At 42.5% G+C, this 20,901-nt stretch overlaps 1 protein-coding gene across 1 annotated transcript in view; it reads left to right on the top strand.

Moving 5' to 3' along the window:
- The window catches only part of LOC147900299 (uncharacterized), a 45,162-nt gene extending 28,477 nt beyond the window's left edge, over positions 1-16,685 (top strand). Inside the window, exon 4 of the mRNA XM_087377623.1 lies at positions 15,417-16,685. Within this exon, the coding sequence (XP_087233749.1) occupies positions 15,417-15,702 (286 nt within the window). The 3' untranslated portion in view covers positions 15,703-16,685. The remainder of the gene's footprint in view (positions 1-15,416) is intronic.
- The last annotated feature ends 4,216 nt before the right edge of the window (positions 16,686-20,901 follow it).

Raw genomic sequence — 20,901 nt, 5'->3', positions numbered from 1 at the left:
GTAGGACTATTGTGCAGCCCCTTGCTGGTAAAAAAGGCATGAATCTTGGCATACCATGCACGAGGGGCCTGTTTCAGCCCATACAAAGCTTTGTTTAGCTTGCATACTTGAAGTGCATTTGCTGTAATTTCAAAGCCTAGAGGTTGTTTGACATACACCTCTTCCAGCAAGTCTCCATTTAAGAAGGCTGTTTTTATGTCCAACTGATGAACGTTCCACTCAAAATGTGCAGCCATTGCAATAATTGATCGGATGGTGGTCATCCGGGATGTAGGAGCAAATGTCTCCTCATAATCTATGCCCTTTTTCTGAGCATAGCCTTTAGCAACCAGCCTTGCCTTGTATCTGTCAATGGAGCCATCTGGCTTCCGTTTGATCTTGAAAACCCATCGTGTGCCAATGGCATGTTTACCTGGTGGCAAGTCTACAACATCCCAAGTCTGATTTTTTTCAATGGACTGCAACTCATCGTGCATGGCATTCATCCAATGCACATTGTCCTTTGCTTCTTCGAATGTGGCAGGCTCCTCCTCATCAAGAAGAGTACCTGCATATGCTGATTTCACTGAATTAGCACCTTCCATGTGCCTTGCTGCACTGCGAATCCTGCCAGGTAATGGAGCATCAATTTTACTCTCCCTGAGAGTCTGTAACAGCCAGTTTGGGACTGTTTTTGCTGCATATATGTCTGCAATTTCTTGCTGCACCACATGTTCCACTGCCTGTGGAGGTGGCAAGACATCCTGTGGCGAAACTAAAGCATCGGGAGGTGGCTGTAAATTCTGATTTGCATCAGAAATATCAGCAGGGGAACCCAAGGCAATGGGTAGCAACCCCTCAAAGACATTTTCTGAAGAAGAAGGCATTTGAAATTCAGCTTGAGTGTGAGCTGAATTTTCTGCAAATATCACATCTCTACTGACAATGATCTTGCGTGTAGCAGGATTGTAGAGACGGTACCCCTTGCTTTCTGCACTGTACCCAACAAATATGCACTTAATTGCCTTATCAGACAACTCGTGCCTAAATTCAATTGGCACATGAGCATAAGCAAGGCATCCAAAGACTCGGAAATGATCCACTGAGGGCTTTCTTACATTCCAGACCTCATAGGGAGTTTTTGTTTTTAAAGCCTTAGTGGGAGCCCGATTTAAAATGTAATTGGCACACATCAGACCTTCAAGCCAGAATTTGTGAGGCATGTGTTTGCTTTTCAGCATACATCTGTCCATCTCCATAAGAGTTCTATCTTTCCTCTCAGCTTTGCCATTTTGCTGAGGGGTCAGCCTCATTGTGAGCTGATGCACAATACCCTTGCCTTTCAGAAAAGCATCAAAATCTGCAGACAAGTATTCCCCACCTCTATCTGTGCGCAATGTTTGTATCTTGAGTCCGGTTTCATTTTCAACCATGGCTGAAAAGTGTTTAAACACCATGAACACTTCTGATTTGCGCTTCAGCCCAAAGACCCAAGTGAAATTGGAGTAATCATCAATAAAGGTAACAAAGTAGAGATGACCACCCAATGATGGAGTCCTCATGGGACCACATACATCACTGTGTATAAGCTGTAATTTGCGGACAGCTTTAACTGAACCATCCTTTTTGAAGGGGAATCTATGCATCTTGCCTAAAATGCACCCTTCATAGGCATGTAGAGGAGGTATCTCAAGAGGTGGCAATGCATCAACCATAGAGTGCTTCTGAAGTGTCATCAAGCTGTTGCAATGCATGTGGCCATATTGGGCATGCCATAATTCTGCATTCTGCATGGCAGCAGTAGGGGTAGAAGATAAGAGCATGGGCTGCTCTTTTCTCAAAAAGATCAAGCTGAAAAATCCCACGCAGCAGAGTACCAGATAATCTTAAGGCATAATCATCTTCCCTGTCTCGGACAGCACATTTGTCATCCTCAAAGATGACCTGAAATCCAGCTTTGTTAAGAGTGGACACTGAAAGAAGATTCTTGGTGATACCAGGCACATATAAGACATCTGAAAGTCTGAAAACTGAGCCATCAATGGCACTAAGCTCAACATCTCCTGTGCCACGTACTGAATATGATGAGTTATTGGCACAAGTGACTTTCTTACCAACGGGAGGTGGATGCAAGGAAGTAAAAAGACACTTCCTAGAAGTGATATGCTTGGATGCACGGCTGTCAAAATACCAAGTGTTCAGTGTTTCATTGACACTGAAAGCAGATGCATCCGTAGAAGAGTCATAACTGCAAGTCAAAAATGCATATGTATCATCATTACAAGTGGCTGTACTATCCCGAGCATCTGGAGCAGCCAGCCTAGAATCTAAAATGCAAGATAAAAAGGCATAATCCTGTCCAACAAAGTTGGCTGTAGCATCCCCACTGTCAGATGCATGAGGAGCTGAATCTGAAACAGCCATACCGGAGCTGTTTTTCTTCTCTTTTGCAAGCCTTTTCCTGCATTCTGCAATCTGATGACCTGGCTTTTTGCAGTAGTGACAAAAACCCTTTTTCTTGGGCTTACTTGCATCATTTTTAGCCTTTTGTGAAGGCTGTCCTGACCCACTAGAAGGCTGATTTACTGATGTCTTTGCTTGTCCCTTTGTTTTTGACTTAAACTTTGAGAGCATAGCATGTTCACTTGCACGTGAAGCCAAGTTTTTCCTGGTCTGCTCTTCCTGAAGCAGAAGTCCTATCAACTCATGAAAAGTGAGAGGATTTGCACCCCCCCTCAATGATAAGTTCAGCGAGGTATGAAAGCTGAGATAAGACTCAGGAAGAGAATTCAGAGTGGTAGTAATCATCTCTGAATCAGGAATAATCTCATCTATGTTCAATAATTGCTCTCTGAGATCCTGTAGCTTTGTGAGGTGGACTGACATGGAGTCACCCTCTTCCATATGTATATTACTTAACTCTCTTTTCAAGAAAGATACCCTTGCATCATTCCGGGCTGCATACATGCTTTCTAAAATATCCCACGCTGCCTTCGAGGTCTTACACGACCGGATATGCAGAATGATAAATCTTTTCACTGAAAGAGAGATGCATGACAAAGCTAAGGCATCCCGTGAATCCCATCTCTTCTGCTCTGGAGTAGTGGCTATAGCTGCACCAACAACTTGTTCTGCAGCTGCACCCTGTGCACGACCTCTTCCACCTCCTTGCTGAGGAGGGGTATTAGGTGCCATACCTGCTGGTCGGATCTCACCCCCATTAACATAATCCCTTAAATTGCGAGAAATCAGAATATTGCGTACCATAAAACTCAAGAGGGAGTAGTTGGTACCATCCAACTTGTCTTCCTGTGAAAGACCACCGAACTGGAAGTCATTCTGATTTTGCTAGGCCATATCTGAGAAAGAGATTTAAGCAGATACAAAACTGAATTCCCTTACTGGGAATGAAATGCACAACTCCCAAAAAACACAGCCAAGCACTGGCTGTAAATGCAACTCAGATTTCTGCACTTGCACTGTCAGAAATCCGTCCAAGCATCAAAAACTCTCCAGAATCTGCCAAAAGTGCTGCAAAACACTTCAAGAAAGGCAGTATGAACTGAAAACTCCAAAATTGCTCTTCCAACACGAAAGCCCTAAAATAGGCCCGAAATTGCAACCAGAAAGGGCCAAATTGATCAAAAGCCCCAAATGTTGCAAGAATTGCGCTCTGTCTGCAAAAGCCCCAAATTTCGTTGCGAAATTGCAGTGTAATTACAAAATCCCCAAATTTCTTCAAGAAATTGTACTGCAGAATCAAAAGCCCCAAATTTCGAGCTTGAAATTGCAACCAGAAAGGGGCAAAAGCTCAGAAAGCCCCAAATTTTGCAATTTCAGCAGAAAGCCCCAAATTTCAGACCAAATCTGCAATGTTTGCTCTAAGTGCAGCCCCAAATTTCTTCAACAGCTGCAAATTGATTGCAATGTCTGCAACAAACAGGATGCCCCAAATTCTTCCAAAAAACTGAGCCAAACAATGGCTGTCTGCAAGATATGCCTGCCTAAGATCACCTGCGAGGTACAGCTTGTGCGCAGGTACAACTTGTACGGCCAAGTACAATCAAAGTACGGATTGTAGGTACAGTACTTGTACGGATGGGTTGCACGCAAGTTGTACGGAACAGTACGGAAGGTTGTACAAAACAGTACGGACGCCTGATGGACTGACGACGTAGGTGTACGGATGGTGACAACAAACCGTACGGAACTATACGGCGAACCGTACAGTCATGCGACGGGTTGTACGGTAGAAGATCGGCTGTACGGAATGGAGCTGCAGACTGTTGTCGCTTGTACGGATGTACGATGTAGTTGTACGGCGCTGTATTGGCGCTAATGCAGGACGGTACGGTAGGTACGAATTTCGTACAGTCGTACGGACTGTACGGATAGCTTGTTGACTGCTTCGAGCAAGTACGGATGGGATGTTGCAGCAAGAGCAGCAGCAGGAGCGTGGGCTGTACGGGCACAAGGAGCTTGAACTGAAGGCAAGAGCTCAACGAGAAAGGAGTAGGGAGCAGGATCAGCCTGCTCTGATACCAAATGTGAGAGTTTGGGGAGGGAGAGAGAGTAAGAGAGTGTGAGCTTGAGAGCTGAGTTGCAATAGAAGAGTGTAAAGAGTGCAACTAAAAAGAGTGAGAGATAAGGTTTTATCCTAGTGACAAAACCTTAGTAGTCACTAACCATAGTTAGTGAACTAACTGCGGTTAGGGAAAAAAACCTCTTAAAGAGGGAAAAGTGCCCCTAACTAGCTTATTAAATTAGATTGGTCACTGCTGAATTATATCTATAATTCTAATAGCCTTCTCTCCTCGCTTTTTCTCTTTGCTCTGGGTTCAAAGAAGACTTCGACTAAGCCCGGACTGCTGTTGGTGTTACTTTTCTTTTCACTCTAATGGTGGTACTTGGTTTAGGAATCTCAACTGGCTTCGCCTGCTTGGCTTGACCACTAGGCTGTGAGGCACTCCCTTTGCTAATCCACTTCTTCTTAAATCCCGTTTTCTTTGGGTACTCATATCGAGTCCCAACTTGCACAAACCCACTTGGTTTGTTCCCTTTGGCATCCTCATAGTTCATGGCTATGGCAATTGCTTCATCTAGCGTGCTCACATACTTAGCCCGAACTTCCATCTTGATCCGATCATTCAGTCCAAAGATGAAATCTTTTACTTGGACTGACTGAGGTAGAGGTTCATAAACTTTCATTACACTTTCTCTGAACTTATTAGTGTATTCCGTCACTAATAAATTTTCGTGACGAAGGTTTCGATACTGATCCCAAGCTCGGGATGCTTCGTCAGGAGGTAAGAAGTGTTTTCTAAATTCTTTTTTAAACCCCTCCCAAGTAGTGGATGCCACTCCATCTTTCTGCTGTCTTATCCACCACCTATCCACAGCCTCATTAAACATATAGGTGGCCTTGCGGATTTTCTTCATATCATTCCTGATTTCACAAATGGCGAAGGCCTCGTCCCATTTGTGTAACCTGGTCTCTATGATATCGGAACTATGGTTAGACATCCAACCAGAATACTTTTCTGGCCTATAATTGGTAATATTAGGCACCTTAGCCCTTCTAGGCTCAACCGTATGAACATTGGATTTAGGCTCCATTGGAGCTTTACCCTTCTCATCACGAGATGGTCTAGCAGACATACTATGAAACATTTTTCTGAGCTCAGATTGCCCTACATTTGCTTGTAATTGTTGCGCTAAAATCTGCTGCAAAGCATCCTCCAATAATGCAATTGTACCAGACAGTGTATGGCGTGCTGGGCATGACACTTGCGGGATCGGTCGGACTCTCGACTCTACGGGATCCACCCTAGAAGCTTCTTCTTCAACTTCTATTTAGGTCGATGGGTGTTTTTTTCTTTTTCACCCACTATCCAAATACAAACTCGGAAATAATTTTTACAACTGTATATAATAACTTTCCAAACCCCCGCTATACAAGCATATAGCAAACTATAAAACTGTAAACTACAAATTGTCGGTTCACTTCCCTATGCTAGGGAAGCTCTTGCAATTTAAACCAACTATAATTACCAAATAATTGCAAAAGGGACATCCAAACAAAATTGAATTTTCTTCTCTTTTAACAAGAAAGGATGGAAAGCTCCCTGGTCAAAACTGCCACTGCCTATGCATTGATGTCACTCTACACCTCTGTGTATCTGCGTAGTCTCCTCACCACGACCTCCTGTTCTGACGATTGAATGATGAAATAAGTAATCTGAGCTTATGACAGTGCCCAGTTGCTTACTATGAATGTATGACGGTATCCTTAACATAGCATAGAATCAATCTTGAATCGACGTAAGTGGATGAACCACCAAAGCACGCAAGCGTAAGTAGACCAAGAGACGAATCAATCACCCCTTTCTATTGTAATATGAGAGCCCTACCTCCAAACACCAAACATCCCTTTTGTCGATCAACAAGTGGACACTCTTGTAGCTACGTACATTCCTTACGTTCGCGTGAGTCATAAACCCCACAACGATTGGGCTCGTGACCATTGACAGTCCTGAAGCATTGCGATCAACCAACGCCACCAGAGCAATTCACCATCACCAGACTTTCCAGGCTATAGATTCACCCATTCGCCGTCATACAAACCACGCGACGCCCGTTTGCCCTTTTCTTCTCCACGCCCGTGCTCCCCCAATCTTGATGACGTTGAGCGTCTGTTGGACACGTCAGTTCGTACTTCCGTTGAGATTGCGTGTCAACGACGGAGGTACACCTACGTACTGCAAAATCTTTGCTCGAATTATCGTCAGCCTTGTCTGCCAGAATTCAGCATAGCCCGCACTACGGCATTTGTTATGCTCAAGTTGAGGTAACATGACCTCGGAAGGGTCAGTCGACATTTTCCTTTAAACGATCAATGTTTGTATTATATTTGTTGGGCTTTACGTAAATGATCAGAAAGGAATTAAAGTCAAGGTCCTTGGTGAGGGTGATATGGCACTAGACTAGGTGGATCTAAGGTTAAAGGGTCTAAATGCATTAAATGTGCCAAGGGGCAAATGATTCAGTGTTATCCCAAGAGAGGGGTAAATGATGCATTAGGAGGTACCTTAGAATGAAGACATGTGGCATACTAGATCCATCTAGGGAATTGGGGCTTGTTGGGATTTGGCAAGCAGGAGCTTTCACATAACATAATCATCTTGAGAGCTTGCTACCATCGAGGTTGGTTGGGAGGATAATATGTGCGCCTATGCCCGTGATTGGTGTGAAATATTAGGCGTTAAGAGATTTGTACGTATCAATTTGGTATCAGAGCCAAGCGATCTGTGAAGGTGTGAGAACGGTTGGCGGAGCGTCAGTTTGTTGCTCGGATTCTTTGTTAACTTTAACGAGCTATGACCGTGAAGCCATTCGAGGAGCTAGGATCTTGTTTTATGGGATCAGAGAAAAAGACTAAGGTTGTAGATTGTTTGCGTTGTTTGGTTCAGGCCATTGGGTAGTTCATCAGTTTGTTAGGGTGGCGCACGTACTGGTCACGGCTTATTGACTGTTGAGCTGACTAACCTGAAGAGAGTGATCGGAAATATTACTGCATCATATTGAGCGGACGTAGTATCTCTCTCCTCGACCTTGAATTCCGTCAATGCTCTCTTCGATGCTTGAATGACACCGGTGGTGGTTTTGGGTCAGCAAGGTCTTGTTCTCCATCTCCCCGCCTTCCATCGCTTTCACAGTCCCGAAATCACGCACTGACTCTGACTAGTGCAAAGCTTATTTGCAAGGAGTCGACATATAGAAGCGTAATTAAAAGCTGGATTTTCTTTTGCGTAAAAGCCTTGGCTATTTGTCTAAACGAGCAAGGGCGTGACGAAACTATGTAACGGGAGGCCGGTTGGGAAGGAGACTGGAAACAGGCTGAGGATGGATATCGGGACTCGGGAGTAACGCATGGAAAGAGTGGTCAGTGATGAGTGCTCTTTATTGTTCCGATGTGGAGCAAAAACGTTGGGTTGAAGAGATGTGAGTTCTAGATTTTTTATTTTTTATTTATTTTAACAGCCTTGGCAGAGTTGATCATTGTAGAGAGCTCTGTACGGTTGTAGTTAGTAGATGATGCACCATCCATGAGACCAATCTGGCGTGTGTTGATCACGTGGAGATACCAGGGGGCTTTCGATTTCCTTTTTCACTCTGTTTTATTTTTTTGGTTAAATTTCTAGAGCTTCGAGGTGTGTGAGCTGGATTGGGAGCGAGATTATGCTTTTGGATTTAAGGATTTGAGGTTTTTGAGATTGCAAGAGTTTCCCTAGCATAGGGACAAGTGGTTTTGGTTGTAGTTTGATATATGCCTGGTTAGCTGTAAATTTGGGAGTTGGGCTTTCGATTGTGGATACAATTTACGTGTGTTTAAAAATAAAAAAAAAACACACACGCACTCATCAACCTAAATGGAAATAGAAGAAGAGGCTTCTAGGGTGGATCCCGTAGAGTCGGGAGTCCGACTGACCCCGTAGGTGTCGCACCTAGCAGGCCATACACAGTCTGGTAGAATTGCCTTATTGGAGGATGCCTTGCAACAGATTTTAGCGCAACAGTTACAAGCAAATGTAGGGCAATCTGAGCTCAGGAAAATGGTACATAGTATGTCTACCAGACCATCTTGTGAAGAGAAAGGTAAAGATCCAATGGAGCTTGAATCTAGTGTTCATACGGTCGAGCCTAGGAGGGCTAAGGTGCCTAACATTGTCAATTATAGGCGAGAAAAGTATTCTGGTCCGATGTCTGACCGTAGTTCCGATATCATACAGACCTGGTTACACAAATGGGACGAGGCCTTTGCCATTTGTGAAATCAGGAATGATATGAAGAAAATCCGCGAGGCCACCCATATGTTTAATGAGGCAGCGGATAGGTGCATCCACTACTTGGGAGGGGTTTAAAAAAGAATATAGAAAATACTTCTTACCTCCCGACGAAGCATCCCGAGCTTGGGATTAGTATCGAAACCTTTGTCAGAGAAATTTATCAGTGGCAGAATACACTGATAAGTTCGGAGAAAGTGTAATGAAAGTTTATGAACCTCTACCTCAGTCAATCCAGGTAAAAGATTTTATCTTTGGATTGAATGATCGGATCAAGATGGAAGTTCGGGCTAAGAATGCGAACACGCTAGATGAAGCAATTTCCATAGCCCTAAACTATGAGGATGCAAAGGGGAATAGACCAAGTGGGTTTGTGCAGGTTGGGACTCGGTATGAGTTCCCGAAGAAAACTGAATTTAAGAAGAAGTGGATTGGAAAAGGGAGTGCCTCACAGCCTAGTAGTTAAGCCAAGTAGGCGAAACCAGTTGAGACTCCAAAATCAAGTACCACCATTGGAATGAAAAGAAAAGTAACACCAATGGCAGCCCGGGGCTTAGTCAAAGTCTTCTTTGAACCCATAGCAAAGAGAGAACGCGAGAAGAGAAGGCTTGTGTTTTGGATGCCTTCAGCCTCATCAGTGGAAAGATTGTCCACGAAACAAGGATCGTCGGATGATTGAGATGGTGATCTCAGAATGCGATGTGGAAATGAAGGGAAGTCCCAGAGCAGAACAGATGCAAATTCAGCTAGCGGGATCTTCTCAAAGGTTAGTACTTGTTTTGTTATGTGTGTCTGTTGCTAAGCTAGTAACTAGTGCACCTGATAATGTCCTGTCAAAGCCTGCAGCAACGGGGTATACAGCCTTTAATGATACGGAGTTAATTAAGATGAAAGGACAAGTAGCTAATCATGATGTCATTGTGTTGTTTGACTCAGCGTCAACACACAATGTAATTAACTCCAAGCTTGTAAAGAGGCTGAAACTAAAGACTAGCCCATCTGACTATGCATATACAGTCAGAATGGCAGATGGAAGTTCAACTGAAGTATGGGACCAAAGGGTTACCCAGTTGGAGCTTTGAATTCAGGACTATGCTGAGAAGCTTGATTTTGAAATGACAAAGCTTGCTCATGCAGACATAGCCCTGGGTAAGGCTTGGCATTCTAGGAAGAATCCAGCCATAGATTGGAAAAAGCACATTTATCAATTTAAGATGAATGATGTGCTGTATGTCTTACGAGGTGAAAAAGATATATCTCAAGGACCGTTGGTTTTCGTAATGGAAATTCGAAAAGCTCAAAAAGAGTTTTTGTTTCTTTGTACAGCATCGGTAGAGCTGAGTGATGACTCTTCGGCTAGCACTGATGTTGCCCAAAATGGAGAGATGGCCAGGCTGGCTGATCAAATAGCAGAGGAGTTCTCTGATTGTTTTAGGGATGAGTTACCTTACGGGTACCTCCAGAGTGGAATGTTCAGCATAAGATTGAACTAAGCCAGGCTGGCTGATCAAATATCAGAGGAGTTCTTAGATTGTTTTAGGGATGAGTTACCTTATGGGTTACCTCCAGAGCGGAATGTTCAGCATAAGATTGAACTAATCTTGGGGGGAGAACCTGTAAATAGACCTCCCTATAGGTTGAGTTTTATTGAAGAGGAGGAGGTACAAAGATAACTGGAAGAATACCTCAAGTTGGGGCAGATTCAACCAAGTTTCTCACCTTTTGCTAGTGATACTAAAGAAGAAGAAAGATGCTACTTTTTGCCTCTGTATAGATTACAGACCATTGAATAATATCACTATTAAGCACATGTATCCGATGGCTCGGATCGATGATTTGCTAGATGCGTTACATGGGGCTGTAATTTTTAGTAAGATAGATCTTAAATGTGGCTACCATCAGATCTGTATTAGTGCCGAGGATGTGCATAAAATCGCTTTTAGAAGTAGGTTTGGACATTATGATTTTTTGGTAATGCCCTTTGGACTTACCAATGCTCCAGCTATATTCGTCATGTTTATGAACAATTTACTACGTCCGTATATTGAAAAGTTTGTAGTACACTTTATTGACAATATTCTTATATTCAGCAAAAGTGTTGCTGAGCATTACGAACACTTAAGAATAGTGTTCAGTACTTTGAGGTAAGCCAGTCTTTATGTGAATAAAAAGAAAACTATACTGTGTATGGTAAGACTTGAATATTTAGGATTTATAATTACTCCTGAGGGGGTAGAAATGGATCCAAAGAAAGTGGCTGCGATACTGACTTGGCCAATCCCTTAGAGTTTGACCGCTTTGCGATCATTCTTCGGATTTGTCCAATTTTATGGAAGGCATATCAAAGGGTATTCCGAAATAGTATCGCCATTGACTGATCTGACCTCAGATAAAGTACCTTTTATATGGGGATAGAATCAATAGGAAAGTTTTAACACCATAAAACAAGAGGGAAGGTCAGTAGCCTTTGAAAGCAAGAAGCTTTCTCCCTCTCAACGAAATTGGCCAACTCATGAATTAGAGTTGTATGCTGTTGTCCATGCTCTGAAAACATGGATACATTATTTGTATGGGTCAGAGTTTGATGTTGATGTTGATCATGATACTCTGAAACATTTTTGTAAACAACCTGACATGAGGGATCGCCAAGCTAGGTGGGAGGTGGGCAGAACTTATGCACGAGTTTAACTTCACGATTCGGTACCGAAGAGGGAAGGATAATAAAGTTGCTGATGTGTTGTCACACATTATGCATAATATGAGTTTCACGGTATTAGAGAGTGCTCTAATGACCGAAATTAGAGAAACTCAAAAGGTGGATGAGTTCGTCCAGGGCCTTTGGCCTAAGGCTCATGTACTCAAACCCGGGAAAAAGGATGACCTGGCATTCAGAAAAGACCAAACTTATGGAAGATATACCATAAGAGATGGTATGCTGAAAAGAAATGGCAAGGTAGTAGTACCTAATCAGAATGATCTCAGGCAGAGAGTCATTCAACAATGCCATGATAGCCCATGTGCGGGACATCTAGGAGTCGAGAAGACATATGATCTCGTGAGACGAGATTTCTTTTGGCCAAAGATGAAAAAGCATATTCATGAATATGTAACACGTTGTTTTTCGTGTCAGGTAAGTAAGGCAGAGCGGGTGAAGCCACCCGGACTTTTATAGCCCTTGGAAATACCACTAGGTAGGTGGGAGAGCATTTCCATGGACTTTATTGTAGGTCTGCCTACGACACAAGGTGGATATGATTGTATCCTTGTGGTGGTTGATCGTCTTACCAAGATGGCTCACTTCATTCCAACTAGAGAGTCTGTTAGTGCCCCGCAAGTGGCGGATTTGTTTATTAAACATATATCTCGTTTGCATGGATTACCCAAATCCATATTGTTAGACAGGGATGTCAAATTTACCTGTCATTTTTGGACTACGGTGTTTGAGACACTAAGGACTGAGTTGGAAATGAGTAGTGGGGATCATCCAGAAACGGATGGTCATATGGAAAGAATTTGCCTACAATGATAGAAAACATTCCTCTACAGGGTTCAGTCCTTTTTGAGCTGAACTATGGTTATAGACCAGCGAATCCAACTACAGTTGGAGTACCTCAGAAAGTGCCTAGTGCCGCGAACTTTGTGGTTCAGATGCGGGAGATGCTAGCACTTGCGGGAGCTAACATCTGCCAAGCTATGAATAGAGCTAAGGCGTATGCGGATGAAAACAGATCCGTTGGAGAATTTAAGGAAAGTTTTTCTTAGAGTTCCTTTGCACTCTAAGTCTTTGACTGTAGGAGAGTGTGCTAAGTTATCACCTCAATATTGTGAACCATGGTTAATTCTAAAAAGAATAGGCAAGGTAGCCTATAAATTAGAATTACCACAGGGTTGTAAGGTGCACCCAGTGTTTAATGTTTCTCGTTTAAAGAAATTCTTGCATACACGTGACTCACTAATCGAGGGTGTTGTTTTGTTTCAGGAGATAGAGGGTAATGCAGGACGCAAACCAACAGGAATCCTGGACCAAGGAACAATGCAAGTACGCAATCGAAAGATAGCCACGGTGTTGGTTGCATGGCATGGTTTACCTCTATCAGAAGCTACCTGGGAATCCTACCAGTTACGGAGAGTGTTCCCAGACTTTATCATCGAGGACGATGATGCCTGAAGAGGGAAGGAATGTAACGCTCAAGTTGAAGTAACATGACCTCGGAAGGGCCAGTCGACATTTTTCTTTAAAGGATGAATGTTTGTATTATATTTGTTGGGCTTTACGTAAATGATCAGAAAGGAATTAAAGTCAAGATCCTTGGTGAGAGTGATATGGCACTAGACTAGGTGGATCTAAGGCTTAAGGATCTAAATGCATTAAATGTGCCAAGGGGCAAATGATTCAGTGTTATCCCAAGAGAGGGGTAAATGATGCATTTAGGAGGTACCTTAAAATGAAGACATGTGGCATACTAGATCCATCTAGGGAATTGGGGCTCGTTGGGATTTTGCAAGCAGGAGCTTTCACGTAACGTAATCATCTTGAGAGCTTGCTACCATCGAGGTTGGCTGGGAGGATAATCTGTGTGCCTATGCCCGTGATTGGTGTGAAATATTAGGCGTTAAGAGATTTGTACGTATCAACATCGTTCTTCCACAGCTTCATCTCCCTATTTCGATACTTAGCTCTGATACCAAATTTAACGATCACTATACTTGAACTTGCTTCATATTGCCAACTCAACGATCAATCACGGGGCAGGCACTCAGATTTTCCTCCCAGCCAATCTCGATGGTAGCAAACTCTCAGAATAGCACCCTACGTGAAAGCTCCAGCTTGCATAGTCCACCAAGCCCCAATTCCCTAGATGGATCTAGTATGCCACATGTCTTCATTCTAGGGTACCTCTTAAATGCATATTTACTACCCCTCTCTTGGGATATCAATTTATTCCTTTGCCCCTAGGCACATTTCCCACTCAATGCATTTAAGACCCATAGCCTTAGACCCATCTAGTAAGTGCCTTGTCACCCTCATCAAGGACTTTGACATTAACCCCTTTGACCATTTACATGAAGCCCAAATAAATATAATATAAACATTGATCCTTTACAAAGGAAAATGTCAACTGACCCTTCCGAGGTCATGTTGCCTCAACTTGAGCGTAACATCTACGGCAAGATATTGATTGGGAAAAATACGGTTTGTAAGACCCTGTAGGTGACCAAACATTTAGCCAAGAAGCAGATTAGATTTTGGAGTTTGTGAAGGAGAGGGCCTGCCAGGGCACAGGCTGTGTACCAAACACAAGCCAACAAGCACTGCATAGACGTGGAGTACGAGAAAGGTTAGTGGGTCTTTTTAAAAGATTGAAGCAGATTGGGAAGAAATGCCCCTATGCCCAAACTTGTCGCATCAGAGTTTTGGACCATTTCGCATCATTCAGGTTATCAATGATGTAGCCATGAAGCTTCAGTTACCCAAGGAGTGAATTATATATCCAATGTTCCATATGTTGAGGCTTAAGCCATTTGTGGGAACAGCATTGTCAGAGGTTTCCAAAGTAGGGCCACCAGAGATTGTCGATGATGCAGAAGGAGCAAATTTTGCTTTACAGGTTCATAGAAAGGGACTGGTAACGTTCAGAGCTTGTACGCAGTGAAGTTCAAGCACAATGTGTTGACCAAGATTTTTTTCCAGACTATCCTCACCTCCATGCAGCATATAAGGAGGCGTTCGGCTATGAACATCCTCAGTTCATGTCGTATGTGTCAGTAGGAACTTTGGACAGCACATAAGGCTGATCTATAGGTCCAGCAGCCCATGTGGCAGCCTGCATAGGCAGGCCAGCAGCAGGAGGAAGACTGGCAGCAGCCACATTAGCGTGCATGGGCAGAACAGCAACAGATCCATACAGAAGCAGTGCTAGAACAAAGTCCAATCGCTTGCAACAAACTCCAGCAGTGTTCAGAACAGGGCAGGGGCCTTATGTAGGGCGTAGGCTCAATCTGCCCTAGACCTGGTCTGTAAACTCACGCACCAGGCCAGTCTGTGAAATGGCAGTTACAACTGTTTCAGTCATGAAAGGCAATTACAGACTAGTGACCAGTCTATAAAATGGTGAACCATGATCAGTTAAGCTTTATTCTTGAAGCTGTAATTGGTTCTTTTGAAGCGAAGAATGCACATCTTAGGTCTATGATGTTAAGTTTGGAATGAATGTGGTTAAGATATCTCTGAACTTTGTCAGTTGACTGTTGTCTAATTTTGATAGCTGTTTCACATGAGATTATGAAAACTACATTTGATTGGTGTTATACTGTTGTGTGTACGTTTATCATTGCTTGCCTGCTTTTTTATGATATATACACATCAAATGGGTCTAGGACGAGCACCTTCTTTTAGTTCTAACGACACATTTTTAAATGTAGGTTGTGCAATAGATGGCAACGCTGAAGCTGTAAGACTGCTTGTGGTTTTTGTGTATTGGTAATATATTATTTGGAATAAGCGTATGCATTTCATCAACATGTTTTCCCCCCTTTACTGCGTCTACAGAATTTCTGTAACCTTTTTATAACCAGTGGTTGCCTTGGCTACAGATTGGTGTTGAGTGCACATGCACATCGTTATTGCAATCGAGTTCATGAGGATGGAACGAGAGAAGTTACTGTTTCGACATTCACATGGCGTAACAGAGATGATCCAAGCTTTCTTCTAATCCATTTTTATAAGGATGGGGCTTCAGGAATTCAGCAGTGTTTCTTACCATGCGAGTCTCTTGTTTTGGGTTTGCATCTTTTGCAAGGATTGGTATTCATTGCAGTGCTTGCCATAGGTGGGATTCGCTACAAAATAATTCAAGAGAGAGGTCACCTAAAGGCATGACACTTTTTGTAAAGTATGTTATGAATTGGTCTGTTGCAGCAGTGTCAAGCTCTGTATCCTCTGGTGAAGGTGTCCCTTGCTTTGCGATACAAGCGGTAGCAATTGTGATCAGGAGTTTACAATGTTCAAAGCAACAGGTAATAGCGCATGTTAGAGTCTGTGATCACAGGATGTACAAGATGCAATCCATGTATGATACAAGACGGAGTGCAATTGAAGGCATGACATTCATAATTTCGGCACCTGGCCAAGATGCTACAGAGGCTGAACTCTCTTGAACATATAGTTGATTTTTTTCCCTATGGCTAATTCCTGAGTTATGAGAGAGATGAATGGCACATATCTCTACTTGCAAGGATGTACTAGTTTCTGATACAGGAAGGTACAAAACAGAGTGCAATTGAAGGCATGACATTCATAATTTCGGCACCTGGCCAAGATGCTACAGAGGCTGAACTCTCTTGAACATTTAGTTGATTGTTTTCCCTATGGCTAATTCCTGAGTTATGAGAGAGATGAATGGCACATATCTCGACTTGCAAGGATGTACTAGTTTCTGATACAGGAAGGTACAAAACAGAGTGCAATTGAAGGCATGACATTCATAATTTAAGATGCTACAGAGGCTGAACTCTCTTGAACATATAGTTGATTGTTTTCCCTATGGCTAATTCCTGAGTTATGAGAGAGATGAATGGCACATATCTCAACTTGCAAGGATGTACTAGTTTCTGATACAGGAAGGTACAAAACAGAGTGCAATTGAAGGCATATCATTTGTTCTCAAATAGCTCTTGACAGTTTCGGCTCCTGGTTGAGATGAGAGGCTAAACTTGCTTGGACATACAGTTGATTGTTTTCTCGATGGCTAATTCCCCCGAGTTATGAGAGGTGAATGGTGCATATCTTGTCTTGCAAGGATATAATAGCTTCAGATACAGGAAGGTGCAAAAGAGAGGGACATGCAGTGCATTGTTGTCGAGTGCTTTTCTAATTTGCAACAGGACTGCTCAAAAATAGCATACTTAGGGCATACCAATTGTTATCAAGTTGGTGTAAAGGGGGTTGTTGCTTCAATGTCAAGCTCTGCAGCAGCTGGTAGAGATGCTAGGCTGCATTGCATACGACTGTCGTTGCTCATTAAAAATGGATCTAACAATGTGAGTATGAATTGTTTACATGCTTAAATTGTATATGGAGAGTGTGCTGTTCTCTTTTGTGCATGTGCGTGCATGTGTATCTATGGAGGAAGGTACGGAGGGTGCAAAGAGGGTAGTGTCACAGCCTGCACATGAAATTATTCTCTCCTTGATTGTAACAGAAAATGCATGCTTTGTATTGTGTTATCGGAAGAAGGCCTTTTCCCAAACATGATATATGCGGACTACTGCAGTGAATATGAGACGCAAAACTGGAAGCAATGCAACTGGAATATGGCATAGAACCAATTATCAAAGCCACAAATTTAGGAGGCACTGGTAGTAGCAGCTCATACACAAAAATGGAGTTGTGCAATGAAATAGGGCTATAGTCCTTTTTGCAAATCTTGAACAAGTGTCTACATAGGTTTCGTGCATGTAGCTCTGTTGTGGCTTATAATTGCATTAGCTCAAAGTTTTATCTTTGACAACATAAAAGTTGAATGCAATGTATAAGATATTGTGACCTAGACCATGACCACATGAATGTTAGTGTTCTTGTCCTTTGATCACGCATTCACTATGGTTGGATATCCTAGTCTCATTGTCAAGAACATGCATCATTAGAAAGGGTTGACTCGGAACATCAATTCTCTCTCCAACTTCCATAGTGCAAGCAAATGTGTGCTCACGCATGCGTGCGTGCACACTTTTTTGTGGGGGCTGAAATCACACGCACATGCATGCATGCGGTGGATTGAGAGGTGGCATGCTTCTTTCTTCACATATTTGTAAGTCGAGGAAAATGAGCCCGCCCTTGAGAGTGGTGATTGGAATGTCGTTGTGGACAATGTCTTGGTCAAGAGCATTTTCTTAAGATAGAAATGAAAATTTACCTTATTACTAAACTACTATAGAATCTTCTTGCAAGTAATGCTCCTTGTCCAGTCGAAACACAAATGGTGTGATGCTTATAAGATTTGGATTCTATAGGGAGATTGAGGAGAGATGATTTTACGTCCAAATGGGACGAGAACCTTCCGCGAGTGTCTAGGTACATCGCAAGAGTCTTCTCCAAAATCAAGAAAGCAAAATGATGCTCATCGGGGATTGAAGGCCATGTATGAGAGCTCATTTGTAGTATCCTTATCTTTTTCATTTTTCATTGTCTAGTATGGAACACAAGCATGGGCATTTTGATAATTGCAAATCAAGATCGATACTTTTCTGCAAAAAATGAATGAACCTTCAATTCATTCCAATATTGAGATCGCTATCAACTTGTAGTAGGCTTCATGCAAGTTGTCGTGTTTTAGGCTTGCAATGTCCACATCGTTTTGTTTTCTTGCCTCAAATTTGTTTGAATCACGGATAAATCAACATGCAACATGATCTAAGAACTCTTGTAGTAGCCAGGCCCCACTTGTGACCTATGGCTATGTGCGGATTTGGCTTTGTAGCCTATAACTCTTAAAGACATCATGCTCATGCGAACTGCAAAGTTTTTGGCTCTGGGCCACAAATAGAAGGTGCTACCTCCGTTATGTCATTGATCACAACTTGTTGAATTGAAGTTCTTGTTCATGAGATGCACATAGGAGTTGTGGAATCAAAGTTGAATAGTATGGTATATGTGCACATGTACCATTCCTCCTCGAATGTCAACGTTATCCACTAGTTCGACAATATCTTGGTCGGGCATCCTTGCTAAGGAAGGACATGGTTATACCCTATTTATCTATCCCAAGCATACATGATACAAAAATGCCTAAGATAAGAGTATTGAGATCCTCTCCATTGTATAACATTCTTTTGCAAAGAGGTATAGGTTGGCAAGTTGCAAAGTTTGGTAGTGTTCACTACTAAGTTGCATTAATTCGCTCGATTTTTTTTTTTGATTCGAAAAAACGCGAAAAATCACGATTTTCTCGAATTAAAACGAATCCAACACTTTTTCCTAATTTATTCATACGAATAAACCTTTATTCGTACGAATAAGCATATTCGTACGAATAAACGAGGTTATTCATACGAATAAACGTAGTATAAATTTGAAACAATTGTTATTTTTGGTATTCGTACGAATACATCCAGCTGTATTCTTGAGCCACCTGCTTGCTTGCTTGCCACCTCTTGGTTGCCTACTTGCTACCTCTCGCTTACTTCCATACCTACCAGCTCTCGTCATAGGTACCTTAGTGCACCTTACTTTTGTTATAGTCTTTCATTAGTAATCAATGTTTCTCTCTCTCTTGTTTTGTTTAAGATTGACACTCATCTCTCTTAGGAGAGTTGTGTGTTGTAGTCTTTTTAAATTGTTTGATATTTATTTTGTATTGTATTTAAGTGTGTAGACAGGCTGGCACTCATCTCTCTTGCAAGAGTTGTGTGTTGCAGTCTGTTTTTGTCATGTGTTACAATTTTAATTATAATATAAATAATTATCTTTTACGTGAGACTGGCGCTCATCTCTCTTAAGAGAGTTGTGCGTTGTAGTCTCAGTTTGTATAAAAATGTTTGTTTGTAGGAACTCTTGGCTGGCACTCATCTCTCTTAAGAGAGTTGTGTGTTAAGTCCAAGCTTAGTGATGTTTTCATAGATGCTTATTTTGGCACTCATCTCTCCCTTGAGAGTTGTGTGTTACAGTCTAAGTTTAGAGATATTTTCAAGTACTTAGTCTGGCACTCAACTGTCCCTTGATAGTTGTGTGTTGCAGTCTAAGTTAGATATCATGCGACGTTATCTTAGACACTTAGTCTAGCACTCAACTGTCCCTGGATAGTTGTGTGTTGCAGCCTAAGTTAGAAATCATGCGATGTGCTTTTAGACACTTAGTTTGGCACTCAACTGTCCCTTGATAGTTGTGTGTTGCAATTGAATCCTCGTGTTAGATGGTGAAGTCCACGATTAGGCTATACCTAGGTCATTTTTTGTGTTTTGATTTTCTATAGTATGTTACATGATTTGTGAGCTTGAGTTAGAGAGGTTATACCTAAGTAATTTCTTAGACTGCTTGCATTGATTTTCTTATTGCACCTCGCACTGAATTCTTTTTTGAATTCTGTGTTGCAGCTTACTGCATATGAGATGGCTCACGTAGGTGAGAAGAGGAAGTGCCAACAACCTGATCTCACAAAGTCTTAGAGGAAGGTGTTGAAAAACGAGAATGTACACTTCTTAATGAATGTTGATCAGGACATCATTGAGACAACTTTCCAAAATGGTGAAAGTGGTGTACAAAATTTGGTGAGGACAATGGCAGAGTGTGGAGGGAGGACCTTGCGTGATCGATTTCCAGATGTTTTCACAGTAGAGTCTATAGACCAGTATTTGTACCACTTAGCAATGGAGGGCCGATGATGCCTCGGTCAAATAGATCGAGACATAAACTCATGTGACACAAAGTGGGAGGGCCCTGCTGTAGATGCCAAGGTCACGTACATCAAGAATGCGTGGCGAGGTTACAAAGGCAAAGGAGCTGCCTCGACCTCCCTTCTATCAATGCACCCACGTCCCCAAGCACAGTCGCAACTACAAGCATCAATGCACCCATGCCCCTAGTCAGATGCTGCATTATATCCACCACAACCACAAGCACCAATGCACCCATGTCCCCAGTCATATGTCGTATTCCACCCAACGCAGCCGCAAGCACCAGTGCATCCACCACAACATGTTGAACCCCATATCCCTTTTTTCTAAGATCTTTCATACCTAGAAGTTCCTCTTCCTTTTTCACATCTCCCACCACATGCATGATCACATTTCACCACATCTTTTGTGCCTCCTACCGCACGCGCAGAGTAGTTTTCATCTCTCGTATTTTCGCCTGCACCACAAATGCACAATCTATCTGCACAAGCAGATACATTCCCATCTCCATTCTCGCCTGCACAAGCACCACGCACATCACATGGCTTGCGTGATCATGTAGAAGTGCCAAGACCCATGTGGCCCATACTGCTTTAGCGACGAGACATCCGATTCATGCCTAGTGCAGCTGTGGGCACAGGCACGAAAGGAACAATCAACATGTGCAATATTCTTGTCGCTCCCTTTG

The sequence above is a fragment of the Dipteris shenzhenensis genome, chromosome 7 (assembly GCF_047967505.1).
Source record: "Dipteris shenzhenensis isolate YYH24624 ecotype China chromosome 7, Dip_SZ_1.0, whole genome shotgun sequence".
Taxonomy (NCBI): Eukaryota; Viridiplantae; Streptophyta; class Polypodiopsida; order Gleicheniales; family Dipteridaceae; genus Dipteris; species Dipteris shenzhenensis.
The sequence above is the reverse complement of the archived record's forward strand: the minus strand, read 5'-3'. Positions and strand labels throughout refer to the sequence as shown.